Source organism: Cupressus sempervirens, chromosome 1 (genome assembly GCF_028749045.1).
Source record: "Cupressus sempervirens isolate cs-2001-9-10 chromosome 1, ASM2874904v1, whole genome shotgun sequence".
NCBI classification, from domain to species: Eukaryota; Viridiplantae; Streptophyta; class Pinopsida; order Cupressales; family Cupressaceae; genus Cupressus; species Cupressus sempervirens.
This window is the reverse complement of record NC_143118.1, coordinates 228,175,234-228,196,286: the sequence shown is the minus strand read 5'-3', so window position 1 is coordinate 228,196,286 and position 21,053 is coordinate 228,175,234. Positions and strand designations below refer to the sequence as shown.

Below are 21,053 nucleotides of genomic sequence, written 5' to 3'. Positions count from 1 at the left end.
TAGCTTATATATACCTCTATATATATTACGCCGAGAGTAATCGTTCTCGAAGCACCTATTTTTATTTTCATCAATCCCAACTGTGATTAAAATAACCCTGGGATTAAACGAAAATAGGTGCCTCGAAAACGATTACTGTCAACATAATATATATAGAAGTATATATATGCTAGTATATATAATGTTGGATGACCCACAGGAAGTGATACCATTGACTTCAGATTTGATCCAATATAATGACCCATTTTCAATAGACTTTTACATTTTAACAATTTCTACGCACTGACTTAATGGGATATAGATTGAATACTATTCAAAACCGCATGCAAGTTGGCTACGAAACCCATCAGAAGACGTCGTTTGAGATTGAGTCCCTGTACTATTTCATCTCAAATAGTTCATAGATTTATCGGGCTTGCATATTAAAGTTCGAAGATTGGCCTCAAACAAAAGATCATGCTAAAAATGATGAGCGAACCAGAAATGGACGGGGCCGAGATCTGGAAAGCGGGAGAGTAGAAGACTAATTTTTCAGACGTTTACGACTGGATATGTCGTCTCTACCGGTCAGGACATAAATGTCCTCCGCTTTTGCTGAACAAGTATTTTGGCAACGCAGATTCATTTGACAACACAGGTTCACTTTTCCTTGAATCCGAATTTGAAGGTATTAGTAACGTCGGTCTCTTTGTCTCGTCGGATATGGGTAGGCATTCTAGTCTTGGAATCTGCTCTACTGGGATTGTTGAACAAGAAGCCCGCCAAAAGAACACGTTCCCGCTATTCTCCAACTTGTTCGTACGTGTGTATTGCAATGCCTTCGACTGTAAGGACATCCCACAAATGGACATCCCGTTGGGCACAATTGAACCTGGCAAATACAAGCAAGTATTTAACTCATAGGAGAAATTGCCATGTCGTAGAGCAGAGGAAAATCTATCAATCATAGGAGTTCCGAGTCAGACTTCTCAATTTCCAGACATTTACGACTGCATATGCCACCTCGAGCGGAGGAAATCAAAGAAGCGTGAATTCCTTGCGCTAAACGTTCATTTTGGCCCAGCAAATTCACTCTTCCTTTCATCCGAATTTATAGCTTGCGATAAAATCTCCCTATCTCTCTCCTCGGCTGGTCATAAGCGTTTTGATCTTGGGATTGTTAAAATAGAATCACGCCAGAGTAACGCGTTTCAGTTATTCTTGAACCTGTGGGCATGTGTGTATGTAAAAGTCTTCGATCCAGATCTCGTGAAGCTCCAGCAAATGGACACCCAGCTGAGGACAATTGAATCTGCTAAGTACAAGCAAGCATTCAACTCTCTCTTTTCACTCACTTGCTATTCTTTTACGGTGCATTTTCGATCTGAAATCTCCGAAAGCAAAGCGCAGAAATTGTGTTGTCATAGAGTAGAGAATATTTTGTCACTCATAGGACCTGGTGCAACTGGTTATGTGGTAAGGCGTTTTTCTGCCGAGTTCACTTGCAAGTTCTTATTACAAGGCGAGATTGATAATGAAGGGGGAAATAAAGATTTGAGAATATCCTATTGCAGTTCAAGTCTTCTGGGATTCTGGAACTTCAACAACTACAGTCCAATACTGTCAATGCGCAGAACGGGCGAGGGACGCCTTGCTGATAAGCAACTCTCCAATGGATTGAATTACCAGCAGCTGCAATGTGTCATTCAATTCTGCTATGTGGTTAACGTCTTCAGAGACTTTATTGAAGTTAGGGTGGAAAATGATAATGTTGAGTGCAATGTAATTCGACTGCATCCGACATCGGAACAAAAGTCAATTCCAAAAAGCCTTGAAGATGAGCGGCACTTTCCAGCAAAGATTGGCATAACTATAGGACCTCTAGTTGAATCCCATGTCCACTCTGTTTCATTGGGAAAATCATCACAGAATCCCATCACAGATATTGGGAGAGAGGAAACCATGAAGGCCACTTTTGAACCGCCAAAGCACCTTGGTTTGAAGCTTTCCAAAGCCGTCACATCTGAAACAAGCATCAATAGCTGGGTGTTTGACCATTCCTTCGTCAACAGGCCACATGTAGATCGAGAATGGATTCTCTATGATAGCTCTACGAGAAAGGCGGTGTCTAATTATAAGCCTCAAAAGTTTTTAGTCTTCAAGTCCAAGACTTGGTCTGGCGATAGGTATTCGAAAGCCTGCAGAGCTTTCACAGCACAAGGAGGGGTGTTGTTTGGAGGAGATGAGTACGGACACCCAATTACATGGGGACTCCACAGAGATTTAGAAGGCCAAACCGTGAACTGGGTTATGAAAGGTGAGGTCTGCTTGGCCTATTTCTCCAATAATTGTAGGTTTGCACATGTCGAGATTGCAAATCACCAATTTTTTCAAGTGTTTCAAATTCCACTGGTGCAGTCCACACCCAACTGAGATTTTTGAATAACGAAAGATAGGGGAATAGTATAAACATTACACACTAAATTTCTATATCAAAAGTGTTAAATAGTTGAATTTGATTTTTTTTCCCAAGCTTAATTCTTCTTTTAGTGTGATATTTAAGGGTAGCCAAAAAGAGACTTTCTTCCTTCATGGATAAGCTTGCTATTTCATTTATAAGCCTCAAAAGTTTTTAGTCTTCAAGTCCAAGACTTGGTCTGGCGATAGGTATTCGAAAGCCTGCAGAGCTTTCACAGCACAAGGAGGGGTGCTGTTTGGAGGAGATGAGTACGGACACCCAATAACATGGAGACTCCACAGAGATTTAGAAGGCCAAACCGTGAACTGGGTTATGAAAGGTGAGGTCTGCTTGGCCTATTTCTCCAATAATTGTAGGTCTGCACATGTCGAGATTGCAAATCACCAATTTTTTCAAGTGTTTCAAATTCCACTGGTGCAGTCCACACCCAACTGAGATTTTTGAATAACGAAAGATAGGGGAACAGTTTAAACATTACACACTAAATTTCTATATCAAAAGTGTTAAATAGTTGAATTTGAATTTTTTTCCCAAGCTTAATTCTTCTTTTTTTGTGATATTTAAGGGTAGCCAAAAAGAGACTTTCTTCCTTCACGGATAAGCTTGCTATTTCATTTATATGCATCTAATTCTTCTTTTAGTGTGTGATAATTAAGGGTAGCCAAAAATAGACTTTCTTCCTTCTACGATAAGGTTGCTATTTCATTTATATGCATCTATGATAATGAATACTTTTCAACTTCTTATGCTATTGAGAGTCTATTTCCCCTGTACTATTCATATAACATATTTATAGGAAGGCTTTTTTCTGTTCCAAAATTGATGATTAAGTGCTCACAAAATATTCAAATTGTGATTTCAATTTTGCTTACTATTGTCCTTTTTAACTTCATAGTATTGTGATTCCAATTTTACCTAATATTATCCTTTTAACTCAGCATTGTAGAGTGTATCTCTAAAGGTATAAAAGATCTCCCTCCAAACCAGGATGCAAGCTTGAAACCTACTCATACATGATAGGAAATTTCATACTACAAATGGCTCCCTTGATGCCCACCAAAGCATCCCTTATAGCTCATTCCAAGCTCTCTACTTGACAAGGCCCCAAAGAGGCATCTCTCTACCAAACTGATTGACGCCTCTACTCATATAATTAATGTATTGGATCCCCCATCGCCCAATATATCCCATATCGAGTTTCAATGGATCCAATTTATTCTTTCGATCTAGCAGATGACCCTGATTTGTCTTAACGAAGTAACACATTTGTAATGCTACTAATAACTGTGGCTCGAGTTATCCTTGTCTATGTTTTAAATTGGTTTTTATGGATGCTCTATGTTCTTATAAAGATGTATGAAATTGATAAGTAGGAGATATTTTACTCTCAGTTCGACGTCTTTGTTCTTTGGTGTTTTACGATTTTTCATCCAAAAGCAGGGTATTCTTAAGAATTATTTTGTAATTCTTTGTTAATCCTATGTTATAAACAAATTGTATTGAATTTTGTTATTGATTAGAGAAATGGAATTTAGATCTGCAGATGTAGACGTGTGTTGTATCCTTCAAGATAACGAATGGCCACAAAATTTTGAAAGAATATTGACAGTATGAAGGCTAACCAATACAAACTTTCAATACAAAATTCATCAGAATTTAAATTTGGTATTGCAATCGATTAAATCTTATCGTGAAATGGGAATGAGAAGATGTTGGTCTGAAGACTGAAAGATAAAGGTGCTAGCAATACACAATGCCCTTGCAGGCGAGAGACATCGTCATGGAGCCTCTCGTTCAGACAACATATTGCCATGGAGCCAACCCCTATGAAAAGATACAGCATAAAGCTCTCACTCACAATATATAACTAAAAACTAACGGATCTAAAATTTTCATAGAATTAAACTACCAATTTTGCACACAAAGACTGAAATCCAACCACAGGATAAAGAAACCCTATATCTTCACAGGCTTAAATGCATATTACAATAAGAAAACACCATTCAAACAAATTCAAACACAAATCAGAAAAATAGCAAACCAGACTACAAAAAATCGTCGCTCTGTCTGGAAATATTGCACTGGAGAGCCTGGACGCAAAAAATCCATGTCCCTGCATTTCACTCTATCACTTTCGAATGATGAAGAGAAGGGCTCATGTATCACGATCTGCCCCATCCGAGCTGTTAAATGATTATTATTTACATTTAATTTAAATTTACTTAGGATAATTGCATTATTTTATTATTTATTAGGTTAGACATCTAGGAGTATGTGTACTTATATGAGTTGTCATGTTGACGACACAAGAGTTAGCAACTCTATTTTAGCACATGGTGTCTACAACACTAGAGTTTGCATAATTAAAGAGTTGTCATGTAGACAACACAATTATTTACACTTTTAATTAAGCACATAGTGTCTAAAACATAATTTTATGTGACAAAACTTTATAAGCTTATCCTCTCATTATCGCACTAACTCCTGTGCTCAATGGAGGATAATCCAATTTTGAGTATTTAACACTTTTAGTGTTAGAATGAAGCTTAAAGTGTGATGTTTAAGCCATTCATGATTCCCCCTATTTTGTTGACCAAAAATATTTTATTGTTATACTAGGGATAAATGAGTTACATCACCTTTTGTCAACACTCTTTCAGAAATCAAAAAGAAAAAATGCATACATGAAAATGTTGGGGAATTACAAGGCTTTTTGGACTCATGTTGTATGATTTTATCATAAAGGCCATATTTTGGATTGGTAGGCAATGCATAAAAATTTGGTGGATGTCCCTACATTCAACTATGAGAAAAGCCATAGAGAAGACCGACGAAGGGCCCTGTTATAGAACTTTTATTTAATGATTTTTAAATAAATTTAAAATAATAAAAGTGTAAATATATGTTGTAAAGTTTTTAATGCTGATAGGCATTCTACAATGCCATAATAGCTAGAGTGGGATGGTGTGAGCGTGTTAATGTTAACTTTTATTTTTCTAAGTTAAATTTGACAAACCATCGACATGTCAAATCTTTAAATCTTATTATAAATAGAATATACATTTTTAAAATAATTTAATAAATACCACATTAAATAGTTGTTTAAAATATAATATTTGGAGATATAAATCATCCATTTTTAAAAAATTAAAATTAAAATTAAAAGCTTAAATTAGTAAAAACCTAAATAAATGGAGATAAAGGAAATATTTTTATGATTTTTAAATAAATTTAAAATAAAAGTTTAAATATATGTTGTAAAGTTTTTTTAAAATTGTAGAAGGTTTGAATTCAATATCATTTTTATCTTGATGGTATTTAACATTTAATAGTATTATTATGAAATATTACAGTATGAGACTTGTATTGTTCTTATTTAGATCTCTATCTATGATCAATAAATGGCTCTAAAAATTGCTTTGGCTTATATGAACATGATAAAGAAATCAAATTAGTGTCAATGTATAAAAATATATTTCATAACAATCAAATAGAAAAAAATTAATTCTTAGAATTTAGTTGCTTTGATCTTATGATATCTAAACCTTAAAAAAGGTTCATGGTGTTTTTAAAGTAATGTGTTAAAATGTGAGATTCCTATTCTCATCAATTAAACCCATAATCAAATCAATTATATGATCTTAGGATAATTGTTAAATATGTGATGGTATATGTTATGATAAAATGCTATTGTGTTCCTCTCAATTAAAGTGTTCTTTGGTAAATCCTAGTTGGCTCAATAGTCTTTGATAATTTTGGATGTTTGAGTGAATGTATTTAAATAAAATTTAACATGCAAATCAACAAAAAATTGAAATGGGCAAGTCCACAATGACTAGTGGGTGGATGTTATTCAAATTTGAATTTATATTTTGAAGTTATACATTTCAACATTACTATTGTGAACAATCTAGATCAAATTTACACTAGTAGATCTTATCCAAGATGAGGCCTAATGACATGAAATTAATGCATACAATTATATTTCATCTATAAGTTTCTTAATCTAGTCAAAGTGTGTGAACAAAAAATAATCTAGTCAAAATGTCTGAACAATTGATGAAGTGGGACACTATATATATCATTAATTTTTCCTCCTAGTCTTGTGTGTGTGTGTGAAATTATACGATGGTGTGTCAAAGAAAAAATATATCAATAAGAAAATTATTTAATTATCTTAAATACTCAAATGCACATAAAATATATAGTTCAAAGTTATGATCTCCTTCCACTATAACTCCAACAACTTACGAAAGTGAAAAATTAATGTAATGAATAAAATCTATCAAATATTTAAAAATAAATATATTGAATTGATTTGTAGCAAAGAACAAGAACTTTGTTAGAGCATAAGTTCATACCTATTGAGTAGGTGTAATGACTTGACAAAAAAATTACTTAGCATAGATGTTGTTGGAGTTTTACATTAATTTGGGTTAACTCTAGGTTTAGATTTAGGTCAATAGTTTGATAAATAAGCACTAAATCAAGTTCATATTAGTTTGTGGGAAGTTGCATTTTGTAGATGGTTATTCACAAGAATAATGACTTATAAAGGCATTGTTATTCAATGTAATAACCATCCAATTTTAGCGAATGTATATCCAATATAAATCAAATCAATATCATTTTGTTATACAATGATTTGAAGACACTATTATTTTTCAGGTGTGAAGAACCAAATATACCTAAAAATACAAGAAGTTAGAACAATTATAGGAATGAATTTTCAAGTTTCATATATTTTACATTTCTTCAAAACCTTCATTTATTAAACTCTAACTATATTTATTTTACTATGTTGTATTAATGTATAATCTACTGTCACATATTTCTAGAGTTATCACCCTCAATGTTTCCTCTTGTTCAGTTATCTATTTTAATAATGTTATATAATTTTAAAAAAATAAAATTTATTGGTGACCATTCTGATCTTATTGCAAAGATATCCTTGTAAAAATAAGAAAGTAAAAATTAAGGATTGAATGGAATGATAAAAATAATTTCATATGAAAACTACAAGAAAATGTGCATAAAAGAGTGTAAATGAAGGTGAAAGTAATATTATTAATAACTTAATTGAAAACTAGATTAGATTATTTTTGGTATAAAATATTAAAACAGACTAATTACAAGGATGAATGTGAATAGAAAATAAAAGCATATATGTTTGAACATGAGATTGAAAAAGAATAACACTAAACATTGCATCTGTAATGATATATATCAAACATATGGACAATTTGAAAAAAGTTATTTGGAAAAATAAAACTTAATAAACAAAAAACGTCACATTTCAGTAACACATTACTGTGCTCGCAATAAGTTTGAACAAATTGGCATGAATTGTGAAAACTAGATATCGATAAACTTCAAACTAAAAATAACTATCTAGAAAATGAAATTAAAAATTGTATATTAATATATTAACCTAATATATCTTTAAAATATTATTAGAATCTTTTATTTCAAATTTTTCTAAAGTCGGAAAAATGAATGAATGCATTGTCTGCTTGTCTGAACACATTGCAAATTGAATATGTGGAAAGAAGAAATCTAAAATTAGATAAGTTAGCACTAGTGGCATGCCATCTAGATAATTCCCAACCTTTCAAATTATGATATTTAGTGAACAATTTACTTTTCAACTATTTCCCTGCCATTTGTCTTTGTCCCATAGTGAATAAGAAACAATATTCTAATGAAAATGTTGAATTCTTTAAACTATTGGGGAATCAAAAAAATTATGGCAATTTCTCTCGATTAGAAAGGCCTCTGAGGTAGATTATCTGAGGCTATTTTCATACAAGGTTTTTTATTTAGGATGGATAGTATAGAATTAATTTCAGCTAACAACAGAGATAATACCTACATGGTAGGCCATGAGTTTAATTGGAATTTTAGTTTGGATCTTGGTTTCTAGATTGATAAATTTGACTCTTCAAATCAAGTCCATTATGCAGCTTGCCATTGCTAGCTTTGTTTAAATTCGTGTCATTTTTCGCCCAATAAGTTGCAGCACATTGTGTGATCATGACTCATTAATGTTTAGTAACTCAAATTGTTATCTAATTTTTTTCTTGGTCTGGAGGTTTTTTTGTGGCAATGAGACCTACCATAGTAGAAGTTGCATATGATTGAGCTTTTGAACAACTTTGATGAGGTCTTGACTAATCAAAGGTTCCAAAAAAAGGCTAGCATGATTAATATTTATGATTAATTCAACTTATATCTATAGATTTTTTTTTAATATTTAGTTAAAATTTAATTTAAACACTAGTAAAACTAGAATTTATCAATGAGAAAAGAGAAAACAGGGGAAAAAGTTAAATTTTAAAATAAGATTTAACAAATTTTAGAATCTTAGATTTTCTACATTGTAATAATTAATAAATTTAGTCTACTAAAAGTAGGAACTATAATAATAATAAACCATTAAAAAAATCAAATTTAATAATAATAACCATTCATCTTTTCTATAAATACCATGAACTATCATTTTATACTCCAATTATACCAGTAATTACAATAAAAACAAACACACCATTTTGTTTCAGTGAGAAACAATCCTTAAGAGCCATTTCGTGGTTATTCCCCTTCCATAACAATCAGCCTCATCAAATGACATTAACTAGGAAATGTAAATAATTATAAATATGCTATACTAAATGTCATCTCTATAGCCAATTGATGAAAGGAAAGTATTCAATCTCTACAATTCAAATTAAACATTTAATTCCCACGGTTCCAATTGACTAACAATATTAGAATGTCTAATTAAATATAGTAAAAATTAGTTTCCATGATAAAGTTACATATGCCACATGTTACAGTTCAAACCATAGATACTTGTATCAACTCAAGAGGACCATATTTGTTATAGTATGTTGGAGTCTAAATAGATCAAATATCAAAAAAAAAAAAAAATTTTCAAAGAGTGACATGATTAATAAAAAAGAAAATATAGACTATCGGTTCCAATCAAATTTTCCATCATTTTAGAATAGCAACAACCTTCATTTTTCTAGGATGAACCAATGCATGCTCGGAAAACATTTCACAGCTAATCCATCTCATCTAAATCTACTACAACATGGAATCCTTCACTCATGACCACATAGTTTAAAATTATAAGAGTTGAAAGAATCCAACATGCAAGGACATGCGCTCTTTACAATAGAGCTTCCTAGGAAAATTTACATCACTGAATAAGAAACTAAAACGTACTCAAGCTCTAGTGGTGGTCAGACTCTTGTCAATGAGAAATGACAACTTATTCAAACTAACATATAGAAAGTCTTATTTTGGTGATTAATGAAAAATAAAGGAGTAAAAAATAAACACAATAATGCTGCCAACTTGGTAGCAATAAGACACTCCTGCAAGTCCCAACAATTGCTTCAGAGGACATGGCATTAGGGAAGGTAATATCGATATAACTAAAGCTATCTTTGCAACACCCATACATCTAGGGCCAAGTGAAGAATCACAAGTAGATTTTTATCATTATTCTAGTTTAAAAAGAGAACAAGCAACAAAAATAAGAAAAAATATATTCCATTATCTAATGGGACTTACCTAATAAGAACACTGTAATGTCCCCATTTCCAAGATAAATTTTAATAATAGAGTTAATATAAGGAATAAATAAATAAATAAATATAGTATAATATAATTGCACTTGATGAAGTTAAATAAATAATAATATCTAAATTTTAAGGTTAAATTTAATAAATAACATTAATAAAATAATAAAAGTTTTATATAGCATAACTTAATATTATTAAATATATTATTTTTATCAAATTGATATGGTATAATATTATATCAATAAAATAGTATAATGTATCTAATTTTATTGATAAAGTAACATAGATAAATTCTTTAATAAATATATTAAAGAGATTAGTAACATATAATATAATATTTTGAAATCAATTATCAATTATTAATATAATAATAAGATGAACATAATAAAAATAAAATATTATATTCTATTATAATAATTATAATATTACAATGGATATGATCCTATATAATAAATATTACAAACCATTTAAAAGATCACGTTAGTAAAGAATTTATATAATAAAATAACCATGCTCGATCGGTTGCATCCATTCAAAGATATTTATATAGAAGTAGACTACTCAGACGGAGGGGACATAATAGTTCACGGGGGTAGGAAAGAAAGAGGAAGTAACTACCATGGACGGAGGAGAGGGAGAACAATTCACACAGAGGAATGAAAAGCGGGGGAGGAAATCCAAGCGGGAAACAATTGCTTTCAGAATATTGGAGAAAGAGCAGAGCAGAACGTAGAGTGGGGAGGAATAAGAAGGTACAGGAGAAGAGTAGAACAAACAATCAAATCAGGGAAGTAGTAAGCAAAAAATCAGAGAAGGATATAAAAGGCTATAAGTAAAAATGATCACATTCGAAGGTGATAGTACCAATATCGTTGAAGGCTAATAAAATCAGTGAATATAACCAAACGAAGGCATTGAAGACATGATTTTGGCAGAGATAATTGTACTTGGTGATGTTAACCCCATCAACTACATCACTCATCAATAGAAAGTAAGGCAAAGAAAAAAAAATATCATTCAGAGGCATCAATAGGTGGTCATACGTAGACTGGTATAATAGTCAGGTATTCCACTAGAATGATTGGCGGATTGCTAGTGACGTGAACACAAACAGACAAGGATCAAACTCACATATTCATTCTACTAAGCGTCCAGCTGCTAACTACAAGTTATATCAAAGGCCATGGATGATGTTAAAGGTACAATCAATACAAACTTAGAATGTCAAGGTAAGCACCAATACAAGGTGGGCAGTGATGGAAGTAATAACATTTAGGTTTGATCGAACACCATAGATAGAAGGAAGAAAATACCAAAGGAGCACACTAGCATCTATTTCAATAATAATGCTCACTAAATTTTAGGTGATCAAGATCAGCATTAACATAATTATAGGATTTGATCTCTCATTCCCCAAATCGGTGTAGAGTTCAGCATGAAGGGAGCAAGGCATAGTCTTGTAGACGACAGGAAAGATTGGAGCAAACATCAGGGGAAATAGAGAGCTACACATGGAAGAATATCCACTATAGCAATAGCAAAACTCAAAGCCATTCATCGCAGGAAGTCTCATACTCAGAGGAAGAGACAGTAGAGACATATGGTTCATCTGATATTAACCATTGGAAGACTTTATGATAGAAGAGTATTCAAACATCAGAAGTTGATTTCAGAGGGTGCAGCCTCTAGCATGATACATAATAAACCAGAAAGAGAAAGATCATTCAGTTCCTAAGAATACCGATTATCAGATTTTTGCCAAGCCTCAGGATATTACATTTTCTTGATAAGAAACTCATGTTGTGATCAATACTCATTCGAAACTTGGACAGAAGTTTTATCCTTATCATACCAATAATTACTCGACCTCTTATCAGAATCAAATGGAAATATCAGCAGATAATTAAGAGTTCATTTGGTTGATGGAATAGGAATAGAAAAATTGGAATACTATTTTTATTTTCTGTTTGGTTGATGGAATAGGAATAGAAAAATTTGGAATACGATTTTTGTATTCCCACTTTGCCCCTAAAATGAGCTTATACCTGTTGTCACTTAGGTTTGCACCCTTGTCCAAGGCCTATGCACGAGGACAACCTAGTGAAACATGGAAACAACCTCCAAGCTATAGGACTTGAACTGTGAGGTTGAGTCTCCGGAGAAGGGCAGCTTCTTCCTACTATCGGGGTGCACCTATCTACTCTTGGAGAGGAAAAGGGAGAAGAAGAGCACGAAAGAAAATCTACCTAGTCTAATCTAAGGAGGTGATGCACCAAAATAGAGTGTTCAAACTCATTTCTGCCCATATATGCACTACAAAACCAAGATAACATTCAAAAGACATACACACCCAGACTTATGTCAATCAACAACCACATACAGACCAGAAAACCAAACTAAATAACGCAAGGAAAAGGATTTCACTTATATATTATCCAATAAGTCAAAAATAGATACAGTATGCCAGTCACAGATCTCAACAATACACCAAAGAGAGGCAAGATGGATGCATGTACACATGGATGGCTGAAGGAGATGATACAAAATTTTATACAATGTAGAGACAAAGGGAATTTTACACTGCAGACCTACGAGCGGTAGCAAAGAAATCAGAAAAGGAGAGTCCTAGAAAAGATCACAAAAATGCCTTTATAGTTTAGGCATAACTGAGGATTTTTTTGCATTACATTTACTTTTCACCTACTAGCAATTACTTCTCACCCTGAAAATCCAATCAAAGATCTGGTGGTTTGAGTACCAAAACATCTAATATTCCTCTAGGAAAGAGCCTAGAGAAGACAGAACGGCACCAGAAAACATCCCCTGACATAGTAGATAGATCTCTAATGGTGGTAGAATGTCCTTGCACCTTACATTCACTTCTGAGTTGGTGGCATTGATCACAGGATCAAAATCTCACAGCGAAAAACCTGATTCATCATTTATGGGTCATGAATTTGTGAGGTCAAAGCAAGTCAAATAGTTCCTTATGCACCAACTAGGCCACGCAGGCCAATCGCCTCTTTTCGTTCTGCCTCCTGGGAAGTCCTTTGTGGTCGACTTCCATTATTGAACTAACCGTGCCACCCTCAAACAGCTATCATTAACTACAGTGATTACAAACCTGACCACGACATTAATTGCCAGCCGCTAACCATCAACCTTGGTTTTCCAGTGAGACACGTGTCAGCAAGACGCTATGTAACTATGGTAAAGATCGCACAACTTCACCATAGCAAGCCAGCACCTTCCATTGATCTGCCTTGATCTGACGATCGTGAAGACTCGTCATGCTCTATGCTGTCCCTACCCCAAGCCATCATATCTAGCACCACGTTAGCAACCACACCACACCCAAATGACACTTGGCAATACTCGACAGACGTACCTTGGTGCAACCTGGCCCTCCTGACACATGGCGAAAGGGTGCCATGTCGCTATGGTAAAGATCGCACAACTTCACCATGGCGACATGGCGCCTTCCGTCAATTTTCCTTGATCCAACGACAAGTAAGATAGATACTGCCCCCTGCCCCTCAGTGTGTCAGTCAATGGGAACTGGCCACGTGCCAACCATCTGTATTTCCTGTGCCTCCAAACCTAGACCCACGAGGACACGTGTCCTCCAGGTGCCATGTTGCTAATGTAAATCTTATGTGGCTTATTCATAACATGATGGTGCCTGTTGTTGATCTCTGCAGATCTGACGGTGGAGATCTTAACCTTGACTGCACTGGCCGTGTTGAAGATCTGGTCCCATGCACCGACTATACTCTGACCTGGCATATGTGGCTGTTTCCAATTGGACTAATGAAGCACCACCTTGGAGGGTCCATACTGCCTTGACCCTACTGAGGGACACGTGGTGCCAAGGCACTATGTCACTATGAGAAAATTGAGGCCAACTTCCCATAGCGCCGTGGCGCCCAAAGATGACATGTCTTTTGATCTGCCCGCATCTTCTAATGATTCGCCATCATGGCACCGGACTCCACCAACTGGGCAGATGAGGTACAAAATGGGAACCAACCACCTGCCTAAAGCTTTTACCGTTGATCTCTTCCATTGTTGCGAACCTTGCCGTCGATACTAGGACTCATCGTAGGAACAATCTTCGGCCAGCCGGGAACTATGTCGCTATTGAAAAACTCATGGGTTTTTCGATGGCGACATGGTGCCTTGCCGCCTTTTGAACTTTTTGGCCCATGAAAACTGACTGTCCGCCATAAAACTTTCTCGGTGACACAACCTGCCCGCTGTCAGACATTTCCATTGGGCGCTATGTTGCTATGAAGATTTTTCGGCCAACACACAATAGTGACATAGCGCCCACGGTGTCGTGGAACCTTTTCGACCCGTCGTGAAACTTTTCTGACCCGCTAAAGATCCTTGGACGACCTGCAAAATGGACCCACTGGACACGCGTCAACAGGTCGCGATGTTGGTAACATAAATGTCATGCAACTTCACCATAGCAAGACAACGCCCTCCGTAGATCTTCCCTAGATCTGACGGCAGAGAACTTGCGGGCCGCAAAATATATCATAGGGTTTAAAAATTTGGTAATTTTTAATATTTCACAGGTATTGACTATGGATATTTCAAAGGCAGGAAGGGCAATATGAATTATGAATTTTGGCAGGAAAGTTAAAATACAATATTTCTGGCGACTCACAGGGGGCATGCGCCTGCTCGATGCATGACTAGAGCTTGTAAAAAATCCATTGGGCCACATGGTCTAAAAAGTATGAACCTGAGAACTGCAAAACCCTAACCTGTTTCTGAGGAGATCAAAACATTGAAAACCCTAGCTCTGCCTCTGCAACTGGAAACAAAAAACCAAAACTTCCTCTATAGCCTGAGACACCTCAAAGTCTGCTACCTCATAGGGAAGCGACTGTGCCCGCACACTTCTTGAAAAGTAGGAAACAACAAAAAAGAAACTAAACTACTTATGTACATGGATTCACAAATCTTCAGAAATAGGACTTCAGATAGATCACATTGACTGGAATGGGCAAGATTTCACCATTTGGCCTGCTCAACTGAAATACATTAGCCTGTTTGCAACTGGCAATCATATAGGGGCCACTCTATAGTGCATCAAATTTGGAATGTCTTCCTGGTTTTTCCCTATCTACATCACACTTTAGAACTAAATCTCCTTCTTTGAAGGTCCTAACCCTAGTTTTCTTATCAAAACTCCACTTCATCTACTGCTGATGTATCTCTAGGGTTTGCATAGCCTTATTTCTCTTTTCTTCTAGTTCAATTAGCTCTGCCATTCTTACTGACATGGCATTATCTTCAATCAATTCCAGCTAATGAGCCAATTCCAAGGATGGGAATTCCAATGAAATTGGGAGTCTGGCCTCCCTACCATATACCAGCACAAAAGGTGAATTCCCAACAGATCTCTTAGGTGTTATCTTATCAGCCCACAAAGCAGTTCTTAATTTCTTATGCTAGACCCTCTGATTGTCTTCTATTGTCCTCTTCATGATTCTAATCAGATTCTTGTTGGAAGACTTAGCCAAAACATTACCTTGGGGATAGTAATTTGATGATGTGCTCAGGTAAATATTGTGATTCATTGCCCATGCACAAATATGGGTTCCAACAAAAGACTTAGCATTTTCTGAAATGATAGTAGAGGGAGAACCAAATCTAGATAAAATTCCATCAAGGAATTCAACAACTGATGATTCTGTGGCATCCTTCAAGGAAACTGCTTCTGTCCATCTAGTGAAATAATTAGTAGCAGCCAAAATCCATTTATGACCTGCACTAGATGGAGGATTAATGGGGCCTATAATATCCAACCCCCATTGGGTAAAGGGCTGATCCACCTAAATAGGATGAAGGGGGAGAGCTGCAAGCCTCTATTTGCCTGAGAAGAAAGCACACTTCTCACATTTTCTCACATATACATAACAATCATGGAACAGAGATGGCCAATAATAACCAGCCCTCATGATCTTCATGGCAGTTGTTCTTGTAGAGAAATGGCCACCATCAGGTCCATAATGAAGTTCCTTTATCATCCTCTCAGCCTGATCCTCTTCAATGCATCTCAACAGGGTCCCATTCAAATCTCTTCTGAATAAGATACCATCAATTACAACATAGGGAATGGATTGCAGTCTATATTGTCTCCTTTTAGTTCTGTCCAATCCCTGAGGGTATCCATTCCCTGATAAGAAATTCTTCATGTCATTTATCCAGCTCCTTGGACCATTAACATTTCCTTCCTGTTGATGCTACTCTGTTAATACCATAGGAGTCTCTTCATCAAAATCTTGACCTGATAACATTTCTTTGCATAATCCTCTCCCTCTTACTAGCATGGGGTACCAACAAATGGATCCTATTGTGAGATAAGAGGTGCTTGAATTTCTTCAAGGCTCTAATGACTACAAGGGCTTGCTTCTCAACAAAGTTGTACTTATCTTCATATTCCTTGAGCCCTTCACTAAAGAAGGCTATGGGCTGCTCCTCATCCTTGTCATTAGTTTGAGTCAAGATAGCAAAGATACTTGACTCACCACCTAGAGTGTAGAGGATGAAATCTTTCTCAAAATTTGGGTTCATGAGAGTAGGGGCTGAGGCTATGGCTGCCTTGATCTCTTCAAAACTCTCCTTCCCTTCCTTGGTCCATGACAAGACCATACCTTTCTTAAGCATAGCTGTTAGAGGTTTCACCATGGTAGCAAGATTAGGAATAAACCTTCTTACAAAATTTATCCTACCAAGTTAAATTTGCAACCCTTTCTTGTGTTTAGGAAGAGGAAGGACAAGTATTGCCTTTGTTCTTTCTGGATCAATGGTCAACCCATCCTTAGATACAATGTGTCTCAATAATTTTCCTTGGCTTGTAGCAAAGACACACTTGGCTGGGTTAAGGGAAACCCCAAACTCTCTACATCTTAGAAATACCTGTCTTAGATGATCAAAATGATCTTCTACATTTTTTGAATATACAATTATATCATCAAGGTATACTAAGACAAACTTGTCAATTAATTTTTTGAAAGCTATCTCCATTGCCTTTTGAAATGTGTCACCTGCATTTGTTAGTCCAAATGGCATCTTGCAATAAGCATAGGTGCCCCACTTAGTAGTAAATGTTGTCTTATGTCTGTCAGATTCTTTAACCAACACTTGGTTATAACTAGAGAACCCATCAAGAAAAGAGAATCTCCTTGACCCACTGACCTTGGATAGAATCTGCTCCATGGAAGGGAGAGGATGGTGATCTTTAAGAGAAGCCTGATTAAGATCCCTAAAGTCCACACACAGTCTAGTTTCTCCATTCTTCTTCCTTACAAGGACAAGGTTAGCTACCCATGATGAGTGTTTGATAGGAAATATTATATTAGCCTCTATCAACTTCGATAGTTCTTTTCTCATTATAGGTTCAATCTTAGGATTCACTGGCCTCTGCTTTTGGGTTACTGGTTTGGCCTTATCAATTAAATCTATGGTATGCTGAAAAAAATTAGGGTCAAACCCTTTTAAATCATCATATGTCCAAGAAAATACATCCTTAAATTCTTGACATAACTGGATGATGTTTTCTTGCTTAGTTTCAGAACATACCTTCCCCATGTTTAGAGATTTTCCATCAGCAATTGTAACTGGGGCATAATCATCCTTTTCTGTAGCTAGATTCATCCCTTTGCCTCTTGTTTGATCATCAGGATTAAAGACACTCTCCAAGGTAATAAGACCCTTGGGAAACTTATTAGAACTGAGATGAATGATCTGATCACCATACTGATCTTGCAGTCTTGACTGGTTTCTATCTGAGAATTCTGCCTCATTCTGCAAGAAACTCACAATTATCTCATTAGAATCAAACGCTTGCCAATGAGTGTTGTTGTTAGGGATGGTAGGCCTCACTACCACCTTTATTTGTTGCTTCTTCTTCTCCTCCTCAAGATTCCTTGGTACATCATAAGATGCACCTACTGTTGCAAGTCTATTAGCATGTTTATTTTCTTTCCTTAGAATGCTTTGAATATTAAATGCATTGAAGCCCTCAAGAAAATCACAGACTCTATGTTTATAAGACATGAGCAGGCCATTTTTGGTGATATTCTGGTTTCTTACTTGGTTAACTACCAACTCACTATCCCCATATGCTCTCAAGGCTTTAAATCCTCTCTTTTGGGCAAGTAAGAGACCTTGAATCAAAGACTCATACTCGGCCACATTATTGGTGCAACTGAATTGGAGCCTAAAGGAGAAGTAGTATCTTATTTGTGCAGGAGAGATTAACATAACACCAGCCCCTGATCCATTTCTATTCTTTGAGCCATCAAAGTACATACTCCATGTTCCATACATATCATCATTAGTCCTAATTAGATCGGGAACTTGAGCATCTTTCTCTATTATGCAATATGTACTAGAGCCTGTCTCAAGTGTTTCTGACATAGGTTCAAACTAATATGCATTTTCCCACTCATCCAAGAAGAAATTAGGAATTTTTGCTATGGAAGTGATAGGCTCATTTACTATGTCATTTTCATCCATCTCTAGAATAGGGAAATTCATGTTGATGAGATTGGGGGTATAAGATTCAGTATGATGAAGGGCTTGACGTTCTGCTCTAATTGAGGCATTGGCTCCATATCTGGTCTTAAATGACATATATGACCAATCAGTAGATATGAATCCACCAATTTGAGCAGTGAAGTCTCTTGAAAGACAAATAGCAAAATAGGGCTTGACTTCAGCAATAGATATATCTTGAATCATAGTGCAACTAGGGCATGCATTTAGGGCCATCTCCACATTCCTAAGGATACCTACAATTTTGACAGTACTACCATCTAATTGTAACACATCCCTAACAATGGGCTCATATTTCATTCCTAAAGCATCAGCAACACACCTAGGCATTACTGAGCTACTAGCCCCTGAATCTATCATGCAATTGTGGACTAATTTGCCCCCTATAATGAGAGAAACATAGAATGGAGGAGGTCTAACCTTTTTATTTTTCTCCACATCCCCTGCTGGTTGTACTAGACTTATGGCACTCTCCATGATAGATGGCTGATCCTTGGGTTCAATCTTCTCTAATTATTGCTGCAGCATCCTCTTCTGCATTGGTATGGTAGTGAGAGCATCCCACATAGAAATATTCACATTGATCTTCTTCATTTGCTCTACCACACTCAAAGGTGTATTAGGGACTTTGGTAGAAACTTTGGGAGTTTCACTTATAAGAGGTTGAGATGGGGCAACATAAGGATCACTTGCATCTTTCTTTCTAGGATCTTGCTTTTGTTTTTGTGAAGTACTTGTTTGTTCATTTTCTTCTTGTATATGAGGTGTAGCACTTGAAGTTGAGGCTTGCTTAGGAGAAGGAGGGGCAGCATTTTCTATAGCTCTCTTCTTACTTCTTGTGTTATGAGCAATGAAATCTGGTTTACATTACAATGCTCCCCAATCTGATGATTCATGAAAGAGCAATCATCACGTCCTTGAATATATGAGGCCTCCTTGGGATGATCCTCCTTGTATGATTGCTTTGCTGCAAGTTCTTGGTTAGTCAGGGCCAAATAAGATTCTACCTTTCGGCACATGTAATAGGTATAAGAATAGTTGCAGGAAGGACAGAAATCTTGATCTTTGGCCAAGTTATTTTGAGGGACTATAGCTCTGTTCTGATTTGAGCTTGAAGCAGAACCATGACTATTTTGCCTACCCTGATCAAAAGAGCTATTCCACTGATTAGGAGGCCTACCACCATTTGGAGCTTGATATTGCAATTGGAGAGGCTTGCCACCTTGAGCTTGCTGCCTTTCCAAGGCCACCACCTTGTTACTCATTTTTTGTATTATAGAAAAACTATCCTCTAATCTCTTCCCTTGGTCCTTCAACTCCCTCCCCTGCTCTTGCAATTTTTTATCCAGGGTCTTCTCTCTTTTATCTGTATTCAACACTAGACCTTGGAGCATCTGTTTGAGTTCATCTATCCCATTTAAGGATGTGGAAGCTTGAGGGACTGGAGGAAGGGCTTGTGATGTAGAAGTTGTAGGAAGAGGGGCTATTGCTGGTTGGTGGTTGGGAACATCAGGAAAGAAAGGCATAGGGGGCCTTGGAGCCAACTTTCCTCCTTGTATCAGGATGTTCTTAGCTTTTATGGCTATCTCATAATAATTAGGCAAGGTATCTCCTCCCATAGTTTGGATTGTAGTGGCAATATCACTGTTGAAGGCTCTAAGGTAATGCAAGAAGGCATTACTAGGGGTAGGTTTTACAATAGTAGGTATTCTATCCCATATCTTTTGAAATCTATAGTTAAAATCAGTCATACATTCATGGGGGGCCCTTTTTATAGTAGTCAGCTGCTCTAAAAGTGACAAATGATCACTTCTATCCTCAAAATGTTTGCATAACACTACTCCTAGTCCATCCCAATCAGTTATAGAACCATGAGCTAAGCCTCTATACCACTATAATGCTTTTCCTTTTAAAGATGAGGCTAGAAGTTTGACAGCAACATCATCCTCTGTGATACCATGAATATTACAAACATTTGCTACTTCTTGAATATGCTCTAAAGGGAAGATAGAAGTTTCACCAGTAAAATCAGGTATACTTTTCAGTGTAGATACTGGTATATCATGTCTTTGGGCTAACAATAGAGGACTTCCACCATTAAAGGTGGCAAAAGCATGAACTCTTGGTTGTGCCATGTAAACAAGTGTTCTATTGATGAGGGTTGATGGAAATCTAGGCTGAGTTCGAGCAACAGGAGGAGTAGAGCCAAATCTTACAGGTATATTAACTGTTGTTACACCCCTAACTAGTGATAATGAAGTTCTAGTCCTCCTTCTCCTAGGATTTGAAAGAGAAAGCTCTTGATATTGAAATTTACCTCTAGAAGATGCCCTTGTTTCAGCTCTAGGCATGAATCACTACAACTTTGGCCTGGAACTAGATTTGTTGATGTTCGGAGTCGCTAAGTACTTTGAAGAATCAGCCTCTTG

General features: G+C 36.0%; 1 protein-coding gene across 1 annotated transcript; it reads left to right on the top strand.

The window, feature by feature from the left end:
- The first annotated feature begins 1,263 nt into the window (after positions 1-1,263).
- On the top strand, positions 1,264-2,723 carry LOC149576994 (uncharacterized). The gene is made up of 2 exons (XM_089795611.1): positions 1,264-2,296; positions 2,647-2,723. Exons 1-2 carry the CDS (start codon positions 1,264-1,266, stop codon positions 2,721-2,723), a joined length of 1,110 nt encoding a protein of 369 aa, XP_089651737.1.
- Positions 2,724-21,053: the final 18,330 nt, after the last annotated feature.

Coding starts and splice junctions, on each gene's coding strand:
- LOC149576994 (XM_089795611.1), top strand. CDS start 1,264: ATGGACACCCAGCTGAGGACAATTGAATCTGCTAAGTACAAGCAAGCA. Junction 2,297..2,646: donor CGTGAACTGGGTTATGAAAG/GTGAGGTCTGCT, acceptor GTCTGGCGATAG/GTATTCGAAAGCCTGCAGAG.